Below are 22,961 nucleotides of genomic sequence, written 5' to 3'. Positions count from 1 at the left end.
GCAAGACAATAAATACTGCTCGTATTTTGCCAAACTAGCATCAAACAAGCATCAACTAGCTTTCTGTACAGGCTGTATACAATCACTATCAATTTCTAACTAGCCATCTCAGTTTATTATCTAGTACAAAGTTAAAACTCTTTATAGTTATCTAACGAATAAAGGTAAAACCAACAACTAAGAATTACCAGCACACAAAGTAATTTTACTCAAAAGTATCAATTTTTGGAGTTGATGTAAACTGAGCACCAAACAAATGTTCTTTTATTGAACACAATAGCCGGGGCAGCAGCAGGTCATACACAGCCACAGCTTCACGCCAGCAGGTTCACTCCAGCAGGTTCACTCCAGCAGGTTCACTCCAGTGGCTTGTTTTGGTTTTTCGTTTGTTAGGCTAATCAATATTTCAGTTGTTTTATATGGGTTTCCAATAACCTGATAAATTTATGTTAGGCTAATGTTGTATTTTAAGCTTTAGGCTAAAACAAAATTTGGTTTGAACGCATATAGAGATTAACAATGTAAATATTACACAAATTACAGCTTATGTAGCCTGGGTAACTAATATGGGATCTTTATGTGTAACTGTTACACACATTAGCTACATGTGCAGGAATAAATCTTTACCTCAGGTAGGCTTAAACTGAGCATAATATTAAGATTTAGAAGCTTTAGTTTTGAACGTATCCTTGCTGAAAAACACAGAAACCATCAGCTAAGTGTTTCTTTTGGTTTCTGGTGGTTTTGTAAGTTAATGTGTTTTGGCTTATGGTTTAACAGGTTACCAGTGTTTGATTCAAATATTAGCAACGATATCCCTTCCTGAATGCTACTAATACTGCGCATGCGTTCCACTGGCCTGGGCCCGCTGGAGTGATACTGCGGGTGTAAATCCAGACTCCCCAGCAGCGGGAAGCTACAATATCACTCACCTACTAAATTTGAAAAAGATCTTAATTCAAACAGCTCCTTTTGCAGTGTACACCTCGAAACCTTACTTCATTTATTTTGGCACTGTAATTAGGCCAGATTTTTAGTTGATCATATTGACTCTGATTTTTCTCTGTACCTGGTTTTGTTTGGTTTTAATTATGTTTATAAAGATCAAGTAAAACACTATTATATTATTCATTACAATTTTAGCACAATTTTACATTCATAAATGCAAATTTAATAATGCCAAGTTATTTGTTATTTACGTATTTTTTGTACTTGAGATTAGACTGTATATTAATACCAGACCTGACTCCACAAATAGAAAAAACTGTGGACATTTGCAAATTACAAGGAGTCTTAATGCAATTGTATTGTGAGTTTATAGGCATTTGTGAGTAGTAACGATATTATTATTTTTATTTTTTCGTCACCTAGGTTTAGTAAAATTTCACGAAAAAATTACCCTTGATAATATTTTGGTAATACTTCAGAATCAAAACAGCCAAAAAGACTAAAAAAGTGTGAAAACGAAGTTCTGAGCAAAGTATGTGCACACCCAAATGAACCGCTCCGATTCTCTTCTTCAGTGAGCTGATGTGAGCATCGCAGGCGCAGACATACTTCCAGTTTTCTCTTACCAAAGTTTAAAACGAAGAGATTCGTGCGGTACAGACCTTCCTGGTGTTCGGGCGAGAAGAGTGTGTTCACACGGAGAGCTGGGAGTGACACAGCAGGAGGAGGTTCGTACTGGAAGAGGCGTTCTTCCACGGAAAAAGACACAGTAACGCAACCTGCTTGATTTGTCAACACATCCTAACATGAGGTATTAAAACAGGCAAGTTTCACTTTTGCACTCAACGGACTCTGATTTTTGTGGGTTGATGTTTCACTGGACATTCAGTTTGTTAAATTACTGTAGTTTATAGTTCTCTCACCCTACACTATGGTGTTCTTATTCAAAATAGTAATATACTGATAATATACGACAATAATCCCCTTATATTCACATATATTATAACAACCCCAACTTTCCTCTTGGGGATCAATAAAGTTTGTCTATCCATTTCTCTGTGTATCCATCCATCCATCTATCTGCCTTTTCTGTCTATTTATCTATTTTCTCTCTACCTATCTATTTTCTCTATCCATCCATCCATCTATGCATCTCTAAGGCCAAAAGTAAGTGGACACCTTTACATCACACTCATATGAGCTTTTTGGACATCTCATTCCAAAGCCATGGCCATTAATACGGAATTGGCCCCTCCTTTGGATCTATGACAACCTGCGCTCTTCTGGGAACGCTTTCCACAGCATTTTGGAGTGTGTCTGTGGGAACTGGTACATATTCCCGTCAAAAGAACATCTGTGAGGTCAGGGACTGACGTTGGATGAAAAGGTCTGGCTCGCACCCAACGTTCCAGTTTATTCCAAAGGGTCTTAATGCCAGAACAGGAAAGGTGTTCAATGGGGTTGAGGTCAGGGCTCTTTGCAGGCCGCTGGAGTTCCTCCATCTATCCATTCGTCTACCTTTTTTCTCTGTGTCTGTCTGTCTGTCTCTCTATCTATAAATCCACTTATCTAAATTCCATCTAACTCCTCAAACTATGTTTCTATGGAGCTCGCTTTGTGTACAGTGTCAGTCATGCTGGAACAGGAAAAGGCATTTCCCAAACTGTTGGCACAAAGCCAGAAGCATGTAATTGTCTAAATTATTAGCATAAAGTCTTTGCATGCAGTGGCAACAACATTATTTTTATATATTATTAACAACCAAACCCTGAAAAACAGGGTCCTCCAACTTCACTGTTAGCACTGTGCGTTCAGGTAGGTCATGTTCTCCTGACATCCACCGAACCCAGACTCGTCCATCAGACTGCCAGATGGTGAAGTGTGATTCATCATTCCACAGAACATGTTTCCATTGCTCCAGAGTTCAGTGGTGATGTGCTTTACACCACTCCAGCCAATGGTTGGCACTGTGTATTTTTATCTTAGGATTATGTGCAGCTGCTCAGCCATGGAAACCCTTTACCTCAAGCTCCTGATGCATAGTTCCTTTACTGATGTTGCTTCCAGGAGGAGTTTGGAACTCGAGTGAGTGATATAACAGAGGATAGGCGCTATAAGCTTCAGCAATCAGCAGCCCCGCTGTGTGAGTTTGCGTGGTCTGCAGCTTTGTGGCTGAGCCATTGTTACTCCTAGACACTTACATTCCACAATAATATCACTTTGACAGGGGCAGATCTAGCAGAACAGAAATTTCACAAACTGACTTATGGCAAAGATGGCATCCTATGACGGTGCCATGTTTGAAGTCACTGAGTACGACCCCTTCTACTGCCAAGGTTTGTCTGCAAGGCAGTGTACTTGAAATTTTATCCACTTGTAGGCAATGGTGTGGCTAAAATACCTGAACTCAGTATTCAAGAGGGGTGTCCACATACTTCAGCCAGAAAGTGTATATACCCATTCATTTTCCTATCCACCTCTCCGCCCATCTATCCATCCGACAATCTTTTTTCTATCGATCTGTGCGTCTATCCATGCACCTATCTGCTTTCCTATCCATCTATCCATTTTCTCTCTATCTGTATCTATCTATCCACTTTGCTATCACTCTATCCATCTAACATACAACATATTTCATTTTCACCGGGGCTGTAAAGCACAGCATTTTCTAAATGACATAAAAACAGTGTTGACCTTTTTAAATGTCACACAGATAAAAAACAAAAACAAAGACTTTCAAACGAAAGTGAGTAATAACACGATACCGCATTCAGCGGTAATACAGTCACTTACAGCGTCTCAGTAAATGATTGACTGATGCGTCAATGAAATTCACGTATATTTTATTAACAATGCATCCTTTTCATAAGATTGTTTCTCAAGGCTCTTTGCTAATGCCCAAAACAAACACTGAACTATACAAGGGAGACCACAATTAGGGAAAAGGTAACATTACAAGTATGTACAGCTTTCTGAGAGATGTTTTTTTTTCCTTAAGGAAAAATATAAATAACACTTCTTGCATCCATTTCTGCAATCTTAATATTAAATGGTGCTTAATAAATTTAATACAGTGCTCTGCAAAATCATGAGTGCACTTCAGAGAAAAGAATGGAAGGTGCATCATTTTTGTTTTACATGACACAAATGTACACTAAATAAAAAAAAAAAACAAAACATTTTGACCATCTCCTCCACCAGCAGCAATGGAGGAAAAACCTTTGCAACATATTCAGAATTCGGCCCCAGAAATTAAAGGCTAAATATTGGCTATAATTTAGTATCTTGTACTCTCTGGCACTTTAACCATCAGCGCAAAAACACCCTCAAAAAGTCTCATGCAGTAAGTACCAGCATCACAGTCAAGGTAGAAGAATGTAACACTGTTTTTTTGTCAACACTGATAAAGGGGAAATAACATTTTAAGCGAATCAGTTTTCAGACATTCCTCATTTTAAACTGACTTAAAATGCTGCTTTCACAAGCACATCCTCCGGCTACAATGCTCTGTGAGGGGGCCACTTTCCAGAGCATTAACAATCCATACATAGTTCCTAGTTTGAGTGAGAGGGAAAAAAAGAAGAGAGGATCCTCCATATCTACATGCTCTTTGTCTGTTCGGCTGGGAAAGATCCTCCGTTTGTCCAAATCAGCTCATCCATCTCATGAGGCAGCCAATAGGAATAAAACCAATTATTAAAAAAAACAAAAACAAACAACAAAAGAACACATATGCAAAACCACACAAGGAGGAACTGTTATTATTGCCGGCCATTTAACTTACATAACTTACATTACAATGCACACACTTCAAAAATGATAAAAACCTGATGTTTCAGGGAAAATCCAAGGCAGACAAAAGAGGCTGATTTATTAGAATCTATAATAAATAAAAAAGAAGCTTTGACAAGTTCATTAAGTCTAACCGGATTAAAGCTAATCCAAAAAATAAGGCAAAATAATTAAAGCTGCCTAAATAGCATGACTGGTCCAGCCAAAAAGAAGCAAACAAAGTCATCGTTCTATTTCAATAAAACCAATTACAATACCAAAATAGTTTATTTGGAATCAACAGGCACATTGCATAAAATTATTCAGATACGCACCATGCACTCATTGAGAGAACAAGGTGGAACCGTGTTAGCAATCAGCCTTTATCTGATGAACAACTAATGAACCGCTCAAAGACTAGAATGAGGAACTGAGCGGACGAAAGGCATTGTTGTGGCTTCATCACAACCAAGAAGGCTGCATGCAGCACTCTACTGTATTCTAAATCGAAGAGAATAAAGCATGGTTCTGTCTTTGTTATGTAATGGCCAGGCTATAATTTGTCCACATCTGTAAAAAATAAATCCTGTAGAATAAAAATCTGCCTTAGTGCCAAATTAGACCACTGCAAGCTAGAAAGGGGAAAGGCTAAAATGAGTCTCTGCTGCTTTGATTAAAAGTATTCATATTTCTAAGAGGGAATCAGGCTGACACATCAATCATATCATACTATGCAGTACTAGATTACTGTTTTAAAAACAGGTGCTTGTCAGCAGTGTCTGGTGGTCTGATGAAATAGTAACTGCCAGAATAATATACTAAAGCTCCAAACTTATAGTCAATAATTTTATACTTAAGGTTTTGCTTGCTACGTGACATTTGAGGAGCGCTGTAAGATAATCAAACTGTTGTGGTTTTAAAGTTTTTGGGAAAATTATTATGATATGAAGAAAAAGGCACAAATGCTTATTTTCCCCTCACTACTCCACATTCTACACTAATAATTTCCTGTCAGTTTAATGTTATGGTTACAAATATGCTACAACGAGAAGAAGCAAGTCGATTTGATGAAGATGACAATTGTATCGCGAATGGTGGAATTTGCACCTTGGCAAGACTCACTTAAAGCAGCTTGATGAAGTTTTTGTCCAGCAGCTCTGAGCCAATAAATATTATGCATTTTTCAAAAGCTCTGCTGAAGGTGGAACAAAAAGCCATTTTCTGGTCAGGAACTTTTTGAAGGTTTACTGTTGATGATATCTGACAAATACTAGGAACCCTCTTCGCTCAATAGTGCTTTTAGCCTGCTACAGATTCTGATCATGATAAGACACTATAAAAGAAAATGGAATGATATTCACCCATTTAAAGCTCCTTTACATTTAAAAGAATACCATTTTCAAACCAAATCATTCTGGTGGTTTGCTGTCCAGATGTAGAAGTAACGGTTAACCGGAAAATCAAACGTAACCGCAAAACACAAACTTTACGTCTTACGGAAAACATAGTTGATTAACTAAGACTTACTTGGTGTCTCATATTTGATTGTTTCTTTAGTTTTGCACTGGAGCTACAAAGCTATAACAGAAATCTGCATTGCCTAAATGATTTCCATTACCTGTTAAATACATTAGCCTTGTAGCTCCAGTTCTAAAGAAGCCAAACTCAGGGACCAAACATGGCGATCCACTGCATTTGAACTGAAGGGGGATGTGAAACTAGATGTTTTGGTGAACCGTTCTTTTAAAAGCCTCTCCTCCTGTCTATTTTCTTACTTTAAGAAGTCTCATTCTACAACATTTTTCTGCAACAGGACAGTTCCAACTTTTCAATGTAAGTGTCAACATTCTAATATTCATAAATCTACTATGTACATTTTTATGAATATTCAGGACTAGACAGTTCAGTTGGTGAAGTAAGTTAGACTCTCAGTGTTGATGCTAGCCTGTTGTAGGGAAGTGGTGAGGACGCAGACCATTTTTTGCAGAAGTGGCAAACAAAGTCTTACAAAATGTATTTTTATCAACATAGCCACAACTGAACATGAGAAGCATGAAAATATATGTATTTTCATTTTTTTGGCCCTAAAGTCTCAGTCAGGATGATCAACTCTCATACTGTATGATGTTTCTCATACTTCTTATAGGAGAAGCAAGGTACAGTTCACTGTATGTAGTCTGAGCAGATTAAAGGAACCATTTGACATGTAATTAGCCCTAAAACCATCCTGACCATGGCTTTGATGAACATGTTTATGCTGACATGTGTATATGTTTCCTAACTTGCTCCTCTGTATTTATTCATCTTGTTCAAATGTATTAGACAAAAACCTCATCATGCCAAGGGCATGTTTTAGAACATTAATCCATGAAAAGCAATGCTGTCAGCCAGTCAGTTGGATTACTAATTGATGATTGTCTTACATTTGGGTGTGGGATTAGAACTGATGCTTGGTTTTGATGAATGCTTCAATTACAGGCTCACTGCTTATTTCTTTATACACATGAACGAAATTAGTGACAGAGAGATCTGATACAAACCACTGGAATCTTGTAGTGTTAAAATCAAAGCTGAAGTATCCACTGAGGGAAGAGTTAGAAAACATGCTTGAGTTGTTTCAGTCTATGACCGAATGCATTGGCCCCTAGTTAAGGACAATCACAACTGTGCAGAACTGATATAGGAACTAAACCAGCATCTTGTATTCTTTCAGCATTTCTTCTTTCAAGATGCGATATCGTTTTTCTTTCTTTATAGTTCAGCTTCTAAATTTTATTACACAGTATCGTCAGTGCTTTTACGTTCATAACGGTGGGTCAAACGCTATATTTTGGTTACATCTCCCATTGACAGGGCTTTAAAGAGATTCCGGTCTTGATTTCAGGCTTTTTGTTCAGGCAGAAAGTTTGTTGATCCTGTTTCCTTTACATGCCGTACCGATTCTTTTTGTTCATACACATTCAGCAACAGCTTTCCATATTTTGTCTTTGCTGTTCACCCCGTGGCTGTTCTATATCCTCGTGTTACCTCTTATTGCCTCCATCTTCCTAAATTCAGGGCCAGGCCAGTGGAATGAATAGGGGGATTGGGTGTAGAAGAGGAGGAGAACAGCAAGCTGAAGCTGTAGAACTTGAGAAAATCAAGATTCTGGTGCAGGATATACAGTGGTAGACTTTGGCGGCATTGACAGGATGCTTTCAGCCTCCTCATAAAGCTGTGAAAAAAATGAAAGTATCATAATGAAAAACAGTAACCAAAATCAAAAACAGGTCAGGTCAAATTTATTGGGTTTTGATCTAAGGTCAAAATTCAAGGTCAAAAGAAGCATTACCGGACTAAACTGAACGTCTTGGAACAATTCCTGGATAAAGCGTCGAGAAGCTAGTCTGAACATGCAGTGGGCCAGCAGGTGAGAAACTTCAGAGTACAGGCAGATGTCATCAAATGCATAAGGGAACTTTTCCTTGATCCTGCAGAGTCAGTGGATTTGAAAAAGAGGATTAAAACTGATCTTTGGCAGTCAGTAGCATAAATGCTGCTTAGTATCTCCTTACGTGAGCAGTCCAGTCTCATGCCCCTTGGTTCCTACTGATGAGCTAAGGTTGATGACCAGACGGAGCACCTCTTTTCGCAGCAGGACTCTGCAAGCTGGAGCATCTTCTGGAATGGTCTTAACGCCTGAAAGAAAGCCAAGTCTAAGTTCACATCACATTCTCAAGTTTAGTATTTCCTATGTTCCACAGTAACATACTGCTTGCCATTGCACAAAAGTTGGTAACAGTACAACAGCACAACAGTGTCAGATGATATTTAGAGAGTCCATTTCTCACTTTTTGTTTTAAATAAGACGCCAATGAAGTGTGTAAATACTAGGGGTGGGAATCTCTAGGCACCTCACGATTCGATTCGATTACGATTCAGAGGGCTGCGATGCGATTATAAAACAATTATCGATGCATCTCGATGCATCTTATTTTTCTATACAGCATTTCTATTTTCTTACTGTCTGAGGACTTGGTACTGTTAAAGCAAAGTATTTGTAATGATCCATAATGAATTTACTTCCAATATCTTTTATTAATAAGTCAAATGGAAGTGATGTGGCAAGTGAACTAGAAGGCTCTCATTCACTGCTCTTGATTGGAGCACATGAGACGCTGCTGCCACTTATCTGCGATAAAATGCACTGTTAGGGTGAAATAAGATCCAGGGGTAATAGATGTCCACGCAGCACGTTACAGCCGTCCTACCCGTTTTCTTTAGTGATTTTCTAACTTCGGTTTTGGTCTCGTTGTAGAGGCGGGAGGCGGGGGGGTCGCTGTGTCAGTAAAATATCTTTGAGACGGGACGCGTGCAACATAGCGTGAAAGCCCTGTTTCGCAACGACTCTGCAGACTGCAGGTCGCATAGCAACGATGCGTTATTCGCATTTATAAGCAGCGCAGTTGGTTTCCTTGCAAGTTAAATCTGCAACGAGAGACTGTCAAACACTAAAAAGTTGCGAAGATTTAGTCAGTTTCTCTTTTGAATTGTTCCCGTTCCACCTTAAATGGTGCCACATTTACATTCGGTGCCTCAGTCAGAATTTAAGGTGGAATGGAGAAATTCGAACAAGAAGCTGGAGAATGAGAAGCGACTTCAGCCTCATAAAACAGTCGAACGCTGAGACATTTTACAATAAGCTGCTCTACCTTTGAAGAAAAGTTTCCAGGGGGAGATGGGAGGACAGCGGCTATAGCTAAAGCTTAAAGCAGAGCAAAGTAGCTAAATCTGTGCTCCCATTTATATCGTTTAGCCTATACTAGCACATACTGACACATACTGGACATTAAATGTTGTGGCTCCCAAGGTGGTTTGATTTTTGTTGAAAGGACAAAATGGCTCTTCGTAACATTTGGGTTGTGACTCCTGACCTAACCTGGCTTTTAATGCAGAGGGTGCCAGTCGGATTTCTCACTCATCCAGTAGTGTTTTTGTTATGTGCCGCCACAGACTGTCCGGGCGCTGCACTTCCAAGTTCTGCCTTTTGCGTTCCGTCAACGTAACGTTATAAAATAAATATTTAGAAAATCGATTTTTGACATTTGTGATTCGATTCAGAATCATTCACATCCGCATCGCGATGCATCTAAGAACCGATTTTTTCCCGCACCCCTAGTAAATACTGATAAAGTTTCAAAACGTACCATTTCCCTTCCAGTCCACACATTCAAACTAGACTGCAAAAATAGTCCATTTTGAAGTTTCTGTTATGAAAACCCAACAAATTTACATATATCCTCCTATTCAGCCCACAGCAGTTTAACCCCACCAATTCATGTTCAATTTTTGATATTGTTTTAGCCAGGATTGCTTTGTGAATGAGGCACAACACAAGGGAGCCAATCAGAACAGAGGTCATTTACATATATCAGCTATTCTACGGGATGAAGATGTTGGAAATGGTCACGTTAAAAGATTAGATTTTTGAAGTTTTGATTCATAAACCCACACAAACAATATAAGTCTAAGATAAAGGCCCTTCATGTATGCATAAATAAAGCATTAAAGAAAATTAATGAGCTCATGCTTCCTGAGTACTAGCACTATGCTAATATAATGTGTTACAATCCTGATATATCTTGTTTTGAACAGTTTTGTTTTGCTTCTATCAATATTACACCGAATGGATTACAGAGCACAGTAAGTGTCAACCAAACGGAAACTGTATTTATAATTAATACATATACATAAAATCTAAGTAAAAGAAAAAATTTACTTTTTATGCAAGTCAGAACATTTGCATTTGTCACAGTCCCTGTAACATCCAACATCGTATCACTACTTTTTGTGCAATCTGAACAAAGGAATTAACATTTCCCTTTATCAGTAAAAAAAATGAAAGTTCGTTTTTATGTCCTTGTACAACTTGGGCACAGCAGTGCCAGTGATGAGTTGTCAGGAAGGTATGTTGTAACAAGGCTCCATTGTATTTACCTTATTACAGAAGCCCTATTCTGACACATTGTGCTGCCTTCTCAAAATGTCCCACCGTAGGGTATATTTATAGGTAGCTCTGTACATAAAACCATAGGTAGGACATTTTGATAGCCTAAATCACACAAAGCTCAAGTTAGCTTCCTATTCGCCAGCTTCTTGTTCAAATTTCCCTGTTCCACCTTAAATTGTGCAGCAGTTATTATTATAATGCTAGCTACTATTATACTGCCATTATAATAATTGGAATGTAACTACTGCACCATTTAAGGTAGAAAGAGAAAATTCCAACAAGAATAAACAATATCAGTCTTATCCAAATCTCTATATCAGAAAATGTTACCAGTGTTAAAAGAATAAGTAGGATATTTTATCAGCCTAAATCCCCTTACTACTTAGTAAGTAGTAATATTAAGCTGGACAATACAATAAACTGTACAATAGGGGCTTAACATAAGGCTGAATTAACATTAAAAACACAAGTTACTACACTATAGTAATGACACTGGCATGCACACTCAATGGGTAGGAGAAACTGTTACAATATTGGTCTAACTCTTTCAAATTCAGCCATCGGTGGTAGCGTTACTAGTCACCTAGGTCTGCTAATGCTAACATTAGCGGTGTGCCCTTACACTACTCGTTTGCATCGGAGTGGAACTGTCTAATGGCTGAAGACAGATTACAATACTATCATCTAGCGGTCGGGAGTTTAAACACAACACAAAATGAAACACGAAAATGCCACGAATCTGCAACTATTAATTAAAAAAATCAATACTGTGTTTTTGAGAATCTATACAGTATCACCCAACATAACATCTTTAGCACCTGTCTTTGATAAGTCTGTTCATACCTAAAACCAGCTCTGTGCTCCGGGTGCTCCCAGCAGAGCCCTGGGACACAGCGTCACTGCATCCAGACACCCCTGAGAACTTGGACTGGGGCATTACCTCAAGGTGGTTGTGCATGGGCTGGCTGCACCACTCAGAGTACGGAGCATCGGCATAGTCTGGAAATGAGAGGAAGAGAAAAAGAAAGATGAATTTAGAGTATAAGAACTGAAACCCATGTAGGCAGCAATCTCCAATCTGTTAACAAGAAATAGTATCAAAGCCTATCACCACTAAAGTGGTTGTGTAAAACTGAAAGTGGAGCTGGAAAATCAAGACAATCAAGCAGATCAGGTGGCTCACCTGGCCGGTTCTGTGTTGGGGTGTGTGTGTTGCAGCCCAGCACCTTGCAGCCCACACAGTAGAGGCAGTTCTCCTCAGTGTGCTCCTGCAAGCCAGTCTCCTCTGAGCCCAGCAGCTGCTGCTGGTCCGCTCTGCTTGCTGCCATCAGCTCTGTGATACTCAGCTGAGACTTCAGGACACCATGCCGTGAGCCCTCACTAGGACCTGTCAGAAAAGTGAGCAACACTCAGATGGATATTTACATCATATTTATGTAGATCTACATGATCAGATATGTGCATTAAATGTGTTTTCACCATCAGAGTCTCCAGAGAAGAACTTTGCCGATCTGTCCTCTGAGGGTGGACTGGTCCTCTTCTGGAAATATGGAGTCTCTTTTATCTGTTTTTTTTTTTTAACAATACAGAAACAAAACATCAGCACTGCACATTCCAGTTTAGTATCTACCATGTTGTTTTATTTTTGTTTTTTTAACTGAAACTTAAAGTAAACAATACAAAGGACAGGACAGCAAAAAATGAAAAATGCCAGTACTTGGAACATATTATTGAGGTCCATAGGGAGAGCGAGACCAATGTAATCATCCGAACTCCCGAAGGTGGCACTGGACACCATGGAGCGTACAGAGGAAGAGCGCTGCAGCGTGGTCTGACTGATAGGACTTAGCAGATCCTCCTTATCCAAAGATGCAAAGCTCAGAGCCTTCAGAAACCTGTGCACAGAGTCAGAGAATGGGACACATCAGAGGAAGGAGTAGAGGAGGGAGATGAGGGGAGAATGGGGAAGAGAAAGAGAAAGAGAGAGAGAGAGAGAGAAAGAAAGAGAGAAAGAGAGAAAGAGACACAAGGACAAAGAAGCATGATAAAGAGAAATAACTGAAGATAAAAGACTATGCAATTCATCTGAACAAGAATTAAAAGCAATTTAGGTAATTTCATTTATAGTAAAAAAAAAAAATAATAAAAAAAAATAATAATAATAATAATAATATCATTTTGACTACACAATCACCTGACTTGTGGGTACAGGCTAGCTGATTAGGAATAGCTAATACGGACTACCCTACACAAGTGACTACCAGCTGCTAAACATTCACCAAGTTATGCAATTAAACGTGTTACATGCCTCTGTTTCAGACACAGAAAAGTTAATGGGAATAACAGGGTTAACTTCCATAATCTGCTGGACTGACCATTCCTACTGTGCATATTCAGCAGGGGATCTAAGGTAGAGAGGACAAAGGTTCGATTCAGTCATTTCTCTATACTAGCTGAATAAGATCACTGGGAGGGAAGGGCCGTTTTGCTCACTACTGAAAGGGGATTTCTGGGATTGAGGGTGAGTTATGGCTGCTCAGTATCAAGAGGTCTGGTGGAAAAAGGGACACTGGTGGCAAATTGGGGGCAAAGCACATCTGATTAAGAGGGATTTGTATAGATGCAAGGGTAAAATTTGTAAAGAAGGACAGAACTGGTCTTTCCAAACAAAAGAGATGTGCCAGCCCCTGGGGTGGTTCACGCACCGTGGCAGGAGAATTCGGCGACGGGGCCCGCCTGAGCCTTGGCCCAGACAGCTGAAGCGTTTTTTTGAATACCTAAGAGGGACCATCAGAAACAGTTCACATTATTCCCAAAAAGGAGCCCAGATTTTGCTTTAGGAGCTTACTTGAGGGACATTCCATCAGGATTACATTTTTATTAGTTTTTGCTTTTGATTTAGTTTTTCATGTTTGTTTTTGTTTTTAGTTTAGTTTCAGTTAGTTTTAAAAGGTGCATTAACAATTTTATTTTAGTTTTTTTTTTTTCTAAAAAGTGGAGCAGATTTGGATATTTTATTCATAAACTGAATAGAATCCTCAATGCAAAGTTGACCTTTTTGGCCTTAGGGGAAGGAAAAACCCTCCCCGCTAACCAGTGCCAGATTAAGTAAGCACGCTCAATTCTCGAAACACTGAGGTCTGTTTAACAGATCACGTCCTCACAGCATCATTGTTCGAGAAAAAATATCTGGCACTCAAGAACAAAGATAAAAGAAAGATTAATGACAGAATAATCCCCTTGAGGTTCCAACCTTTATGGTACATTCAAGGCTCCTTTCAAGCATTCAAGGAAGGCACATAGACACTTTAGTAGTCAGAAAGTCCTGCATACTGTTAAGACGTCAGACCAGCTCCTCGAATTAAAGAAATTTCTTTTCCTAACTTCAATATTAACTCTTACTGTAAACCAGTGATTTCTTCCTCAGGATATGGGAAAACTCAAGAAATATATCTCTGTGATATTGGATAACTAAGATATATTGGATCCTGGACACACTCTGATGGCGTTAAGAGGAAATAGTGACAAAGTACGTAAAAACACATCTGCTTAGCCTGCAAGTCGTTTCAACACATGGAACTAAGACATTTCACAACTCATCTTGAACTTCCGTTGACTTTCAAGGAAAGTTACTTTAACATCGCCAGCTTACTTGGCTAAACTGCCTGGGAATTGTTGGCTTGTTTCAATACTTACATACAATTAACATATTGATGTTTTTGTATGTACATGTAGTTTTAAATGCTGTGAATGAGGAGGTCACAGTACAAGCTGAATTGTACAGATCAATGAGGAAGAACGACAAACCTCATAAGATACAGGTTTGACAGTTATGGCTAGGAATGAAGAGAGAACTGCGGTTGTGTTACTGTACTGAGTTGGCTAATCAAAGATGTCAGCCTCTAGCACTGACCAGCAAATGAGTTTAAAAATCTGCGTTTGCAGTGCTTTGTTAGCACAGACTGCTTTTGCAGTATCAGTAAGTGGCTTCTCATTCAATTATTCTGTTCCACCTTAAATGATTCTGCAGTTATGTTGTGGTGCCTGTACGCCATTTGGATGACTACTGCATTGTTTAAGGTGAAAAGCTAATTTGAATGAGAAGCTGACTCCATTCTCCTCATCCTAGCTGTTAACATGTGATCCATGTAGATGCTCTTGAATAAACAGATTCTCGAATCCTGAGCTTTTGAAAGTTATTCCAGAAGAAACGGCAGGGTACAGCACCACCTCTGAGCATGAGGGCTGCATACATGAACACTGGCATTTACTCTAAAATTTTAACCCTCTACCCTCTTACTGAAATAGCAAGTGCCGTTTTTCCTAAAAGCTCCATGTCAGAACTGTTTGAAAATTGAATAACCTCTAGTTAAATGTCCATATGCCTCCCAAGTGCTATTTATATTCTTTTTGTTCTTTTCCTTTTTCATTTCTCTTTTATTTTGTGATTCTTAAAGCTGTACTACATTATCAGTAAACAGCACCAAAACCTCAGTACTTACAACATAATAGTGGCACTGTCATATATCCGCTACAAATATTAATGTAGTGTATAACGCATACTTAGCATTCTTTTTACTCTATGCTTTGCAACCATGCTCTGAAATCACAGTGTATGCAAAGTCATTATGTGGTGAATTGAGCAGATAGTCTGAAAAAGAAACTGAATATCCGTTGGGAAAATGGGCGTGAAAACCTTTTCCGCCGCCTCAATTCCACCCAGAGAAAAGGTCAATTTTATGTACTAGCACACAGACCAAGAAAATCAGACCAAGTTAAGAGCTCATACTTTGCATTTTAATCTGCAGACCTTAGTTTGTCTTTGTCATTGTTGTTTTGTTCAACTGTCTTTTCTTTTTGTCTAAACTTTCATCATTTTGCTCACACAGTAACCTGAAAGAGTCGTGTTGTGAATTATTCAGCCTAATGTTACTTCTTGCACTTTGAACAGCCTAACTGAGCTGTGTCTGTTTTCAAGTTTTGATTTTATTTGTAAGTTTTGTTTGGCCAACCATAGTTCATTGTGAAATTCTGTGCGAGCATAGCTTAAGAATTATGGACAGAAATAAGCCTGCACCGACCTGCAAAACCATCACAGAAGTTTGCTTCAGCAGCCTGTTGTTAAGCTGCAGCCTGCCATGACCAGCCATTGCAAAAGAACTGCCATCCTCATAAAAAATCAGCACACAGAGACCCAGCGGCTCTCTTCAAAGCTTCAAAGGCACTAACGCACCCTCACTCCTGTTACATTATTCAGCCTCAGTGCTGTGTTATTCTGCACCCTTTTAAATTCAAACCTAGATCAGTCATTACACTAGCATCTCCACTCCACATACTGTTGATTCTCCACAATTCCCCATTAAATACCTACCTCTGATTCTCAGCTAACTATAGTATTTTCAACAGGAGAATGTCATGTCTCTAGTTTCTCTATGCATTCCTATTAATCAAACCTATCATTTAATGCTTTATTTACATTGTTATTCATATCCAGTCAATAATTAGCCTTTATTAAACTTATCTTTTATTTGGGTATGTAATTATCATATCCGGTTAAACGGTCTTTGACCACAGAAAGATCCTGGCTTTATGTTTATAAAAATCTGCTACCAAAGTAATAGCTTTAGTTTAGTTTTTATTGTTACAGTTTTAGTTTTTTGTATTATGATGATTGCTGTGATAGTAGGTACTTGACATGGTAGAATAAAATTCTAGTAGACTGAGCTCAGCTTGACTCCAGCTTTCCTTAAAAATAGCAGAGCACATAAGGGACCCACGTCTAAATTCTTATTCACACACTGAAAAAAGTGTGGTCCATGAGGCAATCGACTTAGTCATGCAACTTAAGAGTTCTTTCCTGAGTTATCTGAAACTGAAGGTATTTTCATAACAGTGGAGGAAAAATGTTATAATATGCAAAAGATTGTACAGCTCAAGTGTTCATATAGTCTCGCAGTACAAAAGAATCACCAGTAAACAGGAGAAAAAGGAGAAAAAAGTGAAGCCCTGCACAAAAGAAAAACAAGCTCTTATTTGAGTGTGCCAACATTCATACCTTCGTGAAGTGAGCCTGGAGTCCAGACTGCCAGTTTTCATGGTGATAGCGTCAGTAAAGAGTACGTCTTTGGCGGGTGAGGCCAGCGCCTCGCTGTGGGATAGAGAGGGGTGGATGCGCTGCTGCTGGAGTCGCTTGAGTGTAGCATACCCCAGCGCATCCCTAGGACTGGTGTACATAAAGCTGCAGTCTGTTAGGCTTGTGATGGTGGTCACTGAGGGGGACTTCAGTGACTGAGCCCTGCGGGGCAGTGTGTGAGAGGAGCCCGGGGGAACCAGCAGAACCGAGTTGGACTTTGACAAGGGCAGGTGGTTAGACTGGGGAGTGAGAGAGTGGAGCGTTTTGATAGTCTGGGCACTGATGACCGTGTTGAGGCTGACGCAGTCCGTGTCAATGGTGGAGGAATCCACGGCACCCACCGTCTCTCGAGAAGGGCTGGAGCTCATGGAGCTGATGCCACTGGTTGTGGTGTCTGTGTTAAAGCTCTGGCTGCGGCTTTTAAACTGACCTCCGCCTCCAGAGGAAGAGCTGTCACCTGCCAGCCTCTCTCGGCTGGTCTGTTCGCGCTGGCCATCCCCGCTCGCAGAGCTCCGCTCTGAGGCCCGAGGCACACGCACTTCCCCCTCTGCAATGCTGGGCGTGCTACCCTGGTGGTCTGCCGATTTGCTGCCCACAAAGGATGTCTCTAGGCTAACTGAGGGACTTTTGGGCAGGCCATCGGTAAAGACAGGGCTGAAAACGTCCCCTTGGCCAGGGGAGTAGACGGAGGGCTCGGTGACTGTGCGGTTCCTCCGAAGGCCTCCCAGCTTGGGGTCGCTGTTGAGCTTGCTGCTGCTGCCAGTGTTACCGCTGCCTTTGGGGTCACTGGTGCTGCGCAGCTTCTTGCCGGAGAGGGAGATGAGAAAGCGGTTGCGGACGAAGCGACTGGAGGCCAGGATGGTGAAGGGGCTGCGGTCCTTTAGAAGCTTGGACCTGAAGTACAGGGGCTGGTCTTCAGACAGTTCTGAACCCTCTAACTTATCATCATCCAAAATGTACATGCCTGAAAAACAGAAGTAGCACAAAAATCTAAACACTAAAGGTAGCTGTGGAATCAATACTTAATACCCAGCACTCACTTAGACAATATCTATCAAGCACAGTATGTAATACATGACAAAGCTGGCTAGACTAGGCACTTAACATTCTGGGAAACGCATTTAACAGAGGTAACTTAACAGTGAGATATAAAGAACTGCAGCTGTGAGTGTGGCTAATGGCTGCTGAGTGGTTGGAAGAGCACTCACTGGGCTGGGTGGAGTCACTCTCACTGTTGTGTCTGGAGCTAGTGGACTCTGAGTTGAGGCTTAGGGTGCTGGGAACTGAGGAGAGCAGGGTAGGTGGTGGCAGCTGCTGCTGCTGCTGCTCCACTTCATCAGGCACCACAGGCCACTGTTGCCTACGGCTGTGCCTCACTGCATCCCACCCCTGCAACTTCAGGAGCTCGCATCCTTGCTTTGTCTTGGAGATCAGACCCAGCACATATAGACAAGTCCTGGGGGAATGAGAGCAAAAGGGAACTTCAATACATCTAAAAGTGGAAAGTGACTCAAAGGGTGGGCATGCATGCTTGAGCCATTTAGGTGAGTCAGCTTAACCTTGCATAATACTGCAAAGCTCCCCAGAAACCTGGATGTCAGAGGTAAAGTGGACTAGAGGCTCGTGGTTACCTACCCTCTAATAGAGAGAACCTCACAGTGGTGGGCCAAAGCCACAATGTCTGGAATCACATTCTCCTCTTGCAGCAGGTTCAGACCCCAGTTTGATGTGCCAATATTACCCTGGGACCAAAACATGTTCAGGAACAGTCTGTGCACGCAATAAACAAACAAACAAAAGACACATGTACAAACACACGTACACACTCAAGTGCACACACTAGCCTTGAGCCGAAACTTATGTTAAATATTGTGGTCATTGGAAAAATTATTATACATTAATAATATAATAAGTTAATATTAGTACTTAATAATATAAATTATCATAAATAGATATAACTTATTATAGACATTGTGTAACCATTCTAATATGTGGTTAGCAAAATGTATACAACAGAACAAACTGCACTGGAATAAAAGCTTTACAAACAGAAAATCATCAACTTATTACTCATACAGTTCTGTGCAAAAGTCTTAGGCACCAAAGCACATTATTAAAAACAAAATAAACAAATAAACGAACATAGGAATTTCTTGTTTTCAAAAAAGTACTTGATAACTTGTGACCTAGTTTGAGATAAAAATTGGTGCCAGATTTCTCCTAGACACCCTCAGTCATCACATGGATTTGTTAAATTCCATCACCTAAATGCTTACTGCCCATATAAATAGCTTTTTTTACATCTAATTTTCTCAGGTGCCTAAAACTTTTGCACAGTGCAGCACATACCTTGACCACTACTCAGCAAAACTATAACATAGATTTCCAGTCTGGCAAAGAATGCTGGAGTACATGCAGATGAATCACAAAAAAACTCTAGTACATATGATATTCTCTCCAACAGAGCACAAAATTGACAAGCTTCTCTAGAAGAAGCATGCCAATGCTCTAGTTTGGCAAAGTTTCCAACCAAAAGAATGCAGAGAACAGCTGGATGTTACATGTGTTCCATGTCATCTGCACAGAACATAGTTATTATTATAGGTTATTAAGTAATATTAGAAGCTACCCTATATTGTAACTTAATGGTAACTACATTATCATTATTGTCACCAGAGAATGCAGCTATAGGGTAAGGCTCTGTAATTCTCACAGGTGGTACTTCGTAACTGAATTTGGATTATCATGATATAGTTTATTGTTCATTCTGTAGATGAAACCGTTTGTCTAAATTTACACTACTTTACAGACACACCCATACTGAACTGTACTAACCAAGGCCCACAGAGCAGCTTTAAGTTGTTTGATGCCTTCCCATGTGTCCAGCACTGGGGAGCGCACTGTGTAGCTCAGGTCTGGTACGACATTCTGTCAGTAAGAAGCAGAAGACATGAAAGCTTCTCAATAGTGATACATAATAATAATTAAAAAAAAAAGATCAAACAAACGTAATTTTCCATTCCAGTATTTTATTTTTTTTACCAATTTCCAATATTACCTGAGCTTCTAGGAGATGGCAACCTGTCTTATCATGCACAAGCTGACCATACAGATGCACTGGTAGATATACATTTGGCCTTTGCAACCTGTTTCTGGGGGCAACAACCAGTGACAAACCAAATGAAAACAGAAATGTAAACAGCAAACTGCAGCAAACTGGTTTTAAATGTGTAGCGAATAAGAAATTCTAGGGAAAGAAAAGCGCACCTTTGGTTGCTCCGTCGTACATAGTTGTCCCCATCAACTGGTTTGCGGTAAGTAGTGAGCGCCTCATTTAACTGCTCCTCTATTAGGTCCACATACTTTAGATTATATTCCTTCATAGAAAAAAAATATACAGTGCGTTATTACAAAAATGTTAACATAAGAGTAAAATAAATCTGGTATTGCTGTATTATTTGTTTTAGTACTAAGTCATGAAATATAAAAAGCTCTAGAACTATCAGAATTTCAGTTTTATGAACTGCACCGTACACAGTTGTTTACATGTGTGTCAAGTACTGCTTAAAAGTCAAAGAATAAATCAGAACATGTCACAAGAGCAGGCTTCATTAGAGCTTTCATTAGAGTGAGAAGTATTTTCTTCAGAATGTACTCTCAAGAGAAAAAAACTGCTCAACAGTGATCAATGATTCGTCCTAATAGTCTTTTATAGTCTTAATAGCCTTAAGAGTTTGCACTTTGTAGATTTTTCCTTCTGGCTCTTTGAGTTGTACTGTTCCAATTTACTATGTTTGAGTTAAATAAATAAATGTAAAATGTATTTTTTAAGCATGAGTAACTTTTAAAAAGAAAGCATAAAAACCAACCTCTGCATTGAATGACTCCATTCAAAACTAACTAGGCGCTAGTTCATTTCAATGTACAACGACAGCCCAACAACATAACAGATGTATATCATTTGTGTTAAGCATGAACAATGGTTCCAAGTAAGCAAGGTTACAGCACCTTCTGCCATTTCTCCAGCTGCTTACTGACATAGCCCCTCTCATTGAGGTAGGAGAAACCCTTTGGAATAGACAAGAACCTAGAGAGACAAAAACACGTCACTGATGAAATGGAACATTATCTTAAGTTGAACAGCCCCCCACTCACTGTGTTCGTTATTTAGACCAACATCAAAACAGTCCAATTACTGCAAACTTCTTAAATGTAGGCAGATAAAATTTCAATGCTGTGGCTAATCTAAGAAGCCCTGGTCCAGTACTCAGATTTAAATAACCTTATCACTCAAAATTCTGGCAGCAATAGGACTTCGTGTCTCTTCCCGTTTAAACATTGCTGACATGAACTTCAATGAGCCAGAGACATAAAATCTAAGGGATTCATAGAGATTCATAGAGATTCTTGCAGCTTACCGCAAAAGCAAGAGCACACCCTTGTCCCCTAGGTGAGTTAGTGCTGGCTTCAGTTGAATAAGTGCATGGAGATTCGCCTTAAGAATACAATCAAAACAATCAAAAAGAGGCAGCCAAATGTAGAAGACATTCAATGAATATATCAATAGCTATGATTTTTTTTCTAATTTGTCGTTGTCATTGTGTAAATAGACTCTGTACATCAGAATTGTGGCAACAATATGTGACTCAAAATATCAAAAACCATCAATTTGATAGCTCACATTGGACAGCAGCATTTGAGGCTGACATGAGCCTCGTACAATTTGAAATAAAGCATATAGAAATGGTAATGTGAACTGAATAAAGGTCATTCAGTTTGTTTAAAATGAGAAAAAGGATAACAGAAATAAACCGTATCTAAATGTATGTTTAGGTCGCAACCGAAACTAGGAATGTAAACTTGTTATTTGGACTGATGGGATGAGTTTAAATGTTCAATTTATTAAAATTCAATAACAGAAACTCCAACATGCTGGGTTAAGCTGCATTACCTTTCCTGAAAAAAGGACAATTTTATCTGTTTATGATAATAAAGCTTTAAATTATATAACGTCCCTAGTGTATGTAATCGAGTCCTGACCTAGCCATGTATCTCACCTTGTCCTCGCAGGCCTCATCCAGTATGTCCAAAGCCTCCATAGAGATAGCCTTGTTTCGGTCATGGAGCTGAGTGACCAGCAGCTCGATGCCCCAGTTACTGAAGAACTCCACATTGGCGCGGAGCAGCACTCGCAGGTGCTTTGTGGCATAAAGCCTGCAGTTCTGTCAAATATACATACACATAGAACACAGGAGTTACTCTGTGGTTAGCCTACAAAAAGAGCCTTTTCTCTATTATTTAAACCTTTTCATTAGCAGTAATGAAATAACCACAACACAATAGCCATTTCCGACAAAAATAGAATAGTAAACATATACAAGGTATTTTGTAAGCATCAAGAAGTAACATTGACATGTTCAGTCCGTAAATATCAGCTCTTCGAGCACCAGGCAATCATTTGCTTACATCCGTTGCAGCAGTGAGGATCTTGGAAAGGATGACTCGTGCTAAGCCATCTCTGCTGTAGTCCAGTGTGGATACAGTCAGCTTCAATAGATGATCCTGATTCTTCAGGGAGCACAGGTTCAGCAGGCTGTATGGAAACAGAGAGAGAACAGGAGCAGTGCATCATTATAGCACTTACTTCACATGTTTTGCACTGGGACAAGAAGATTATGCTTAAAAGATCTGCATTTCCTGAGAAAGTGGGCTAAGAAGAAAAAATGCTTGTGTACTGTAAAACCACTCCCATCAACTGTAACTGGCTCAAACCTTGGTCCATCACCTGACCTCATCAATGCATAAAATATAATCACGCATCAGGAAAGGGTTAGACTTCTCACAACTCACCACTGGAAGACACCGCATTTCTCCAGCAACTTAACACCATTAGGGTGGGCAGAGAGAGTGCCCAGGAAGAGGAAGTAGTGTTGGCTGAGAGTGTTGAGGAGGCCATTGCTCTGTAGGCTACGATCCGGTTTGAGCCCAGATGATGAAGACAGCCACTGTACAATGTCCTTCACCAGGTCCTCCAGATACACCTGCCCATCCTGAAGAGAGGATAAGCAAGAGAAAAATGGTAAATTTAAAATTATAAAACTCAAATATATACACACACAC

General features: G+C 39.7%; 2 protein-coding genes across 6 annotated transcripts in view; both read right to left on the bottom strand.

The window, feature by feature from the left end:
- The window catches only part of LOC118820000 (leukemia inhibitory factor receptor-like), a 37,509-nt gene extending 35,829 nt beyond the window's left edge, over window positions 1-1,680 (bottom strand). Inside the window, exon 1 of one of the 4 annotated variants that reach the window (XM_036588086.1) lies at window positions 1,611-1,680. The gene's annotated coding sequence lies outside the window, so the exon portion shown is untranslated. Of the gene's footprint in view, window positions 1-1,574 lie in introns of all 4 variants that reach the window. The other 3 variants (XM_036588084.1, XM_036588082.1, XM_036588083.1) reach the window with 3 other exon arrangements.
- Window positions 1,681-5,584: 3,904 nt separating this feature from the next.
- Window positions 5,585-22,961, bottom strand: part of rictorb (RPTOR independent companion of MTOR, complex 2b) — a 29,325-nt gene continuing 11,948 nt past the window's right edge. Inside the window, exons 21-38 of one of the 2 annotated variants that reach the window (XM_036587904.1) lie at window positions 22,692-22,891; window positions 22,308-22,434; window positions 21,899-22,063; window positions 21,260-21,336; window positions 20,850-20,928; window positions 20,109-20,218; window positions 19,900-19,993; window positions 19,677-19,769; window positions 18,477-18,583; window positions 18,050-18,297; window positions 16,764-17,805; window positions 12,426-12,603; window positions 12,188-12,272; window positions 11,892-12,095; window positions 11,552-11,707; window positions 8,274-8,397; window positions 8,051-8,189; window positions 5,585-7,933 (exon numbers count right to left, since the gene is read on the bottom strand). In XM_036587904.1, coding sequence (XP_036443797.1) covers window positions 7,859-7,933; window positions 8,051-8,189; window positions 8,274-8,397; window positions 11,552-11,707; window positions 11,892-12,095; window positions 12,188-12,272; window positions 12,426-12,603; window positions 16,764-17,805; window positions 18,050-18,297; window positions 18,477-18,583; window positions 19,677-19,769; window positions 19,900-19,993; window positions 20,109-20,218; window positions 20,850-20,928; window positions 21,260-21,336; window positions 21,899-22,063; window positions 22,308-22,434; window positions 22,692-22,891 — 3,303 coding nt within the window. In that variant the 3' untranslated portion in view covers window positions 5,585-7,858. The remainder of the gene's footprint in view (window positions 7,934-8,050; window positions 8,190-8,273; window positions 8,398-11,551; window positions 11,708-11,891; window positions 12,096-12,187; window positions 12,273-12,425; window positions 12,604-16,763; window positions 17,806-18,049; window positions 18,298-18,476; window positions 18,584-19,676; window positions 19,770-19,899; window positions 19,994-20,108; window positions 20,219-20,849; window positions 20,929-21,259; window positions 21,337-21,898; window positions 22,064-22,307; window positions 22,435-22,691; window positions 22,892-22,961) is intronic. The other variant, XM_036587905.1, reaches the window with a different exon arrangement.

This window comes from Colossoma macropomum, unplaced genomic scaffold (genome assembly GCF_904425465.1).
Source record: "Colossoma macropomum unplaced genomic scaffold, Colossoma_macropomum, whole genome shotgun sequence".
Taxonomy (NCBI): Eukaryota; Metazoa; Chordata; class Actinopteri; order Characiformes; family Serrasalmidae; genus Colossoma; species Colossoma macropomum.
This window is presented reverse-complemented; position numbering and strand designations above follow the sequence as displayed.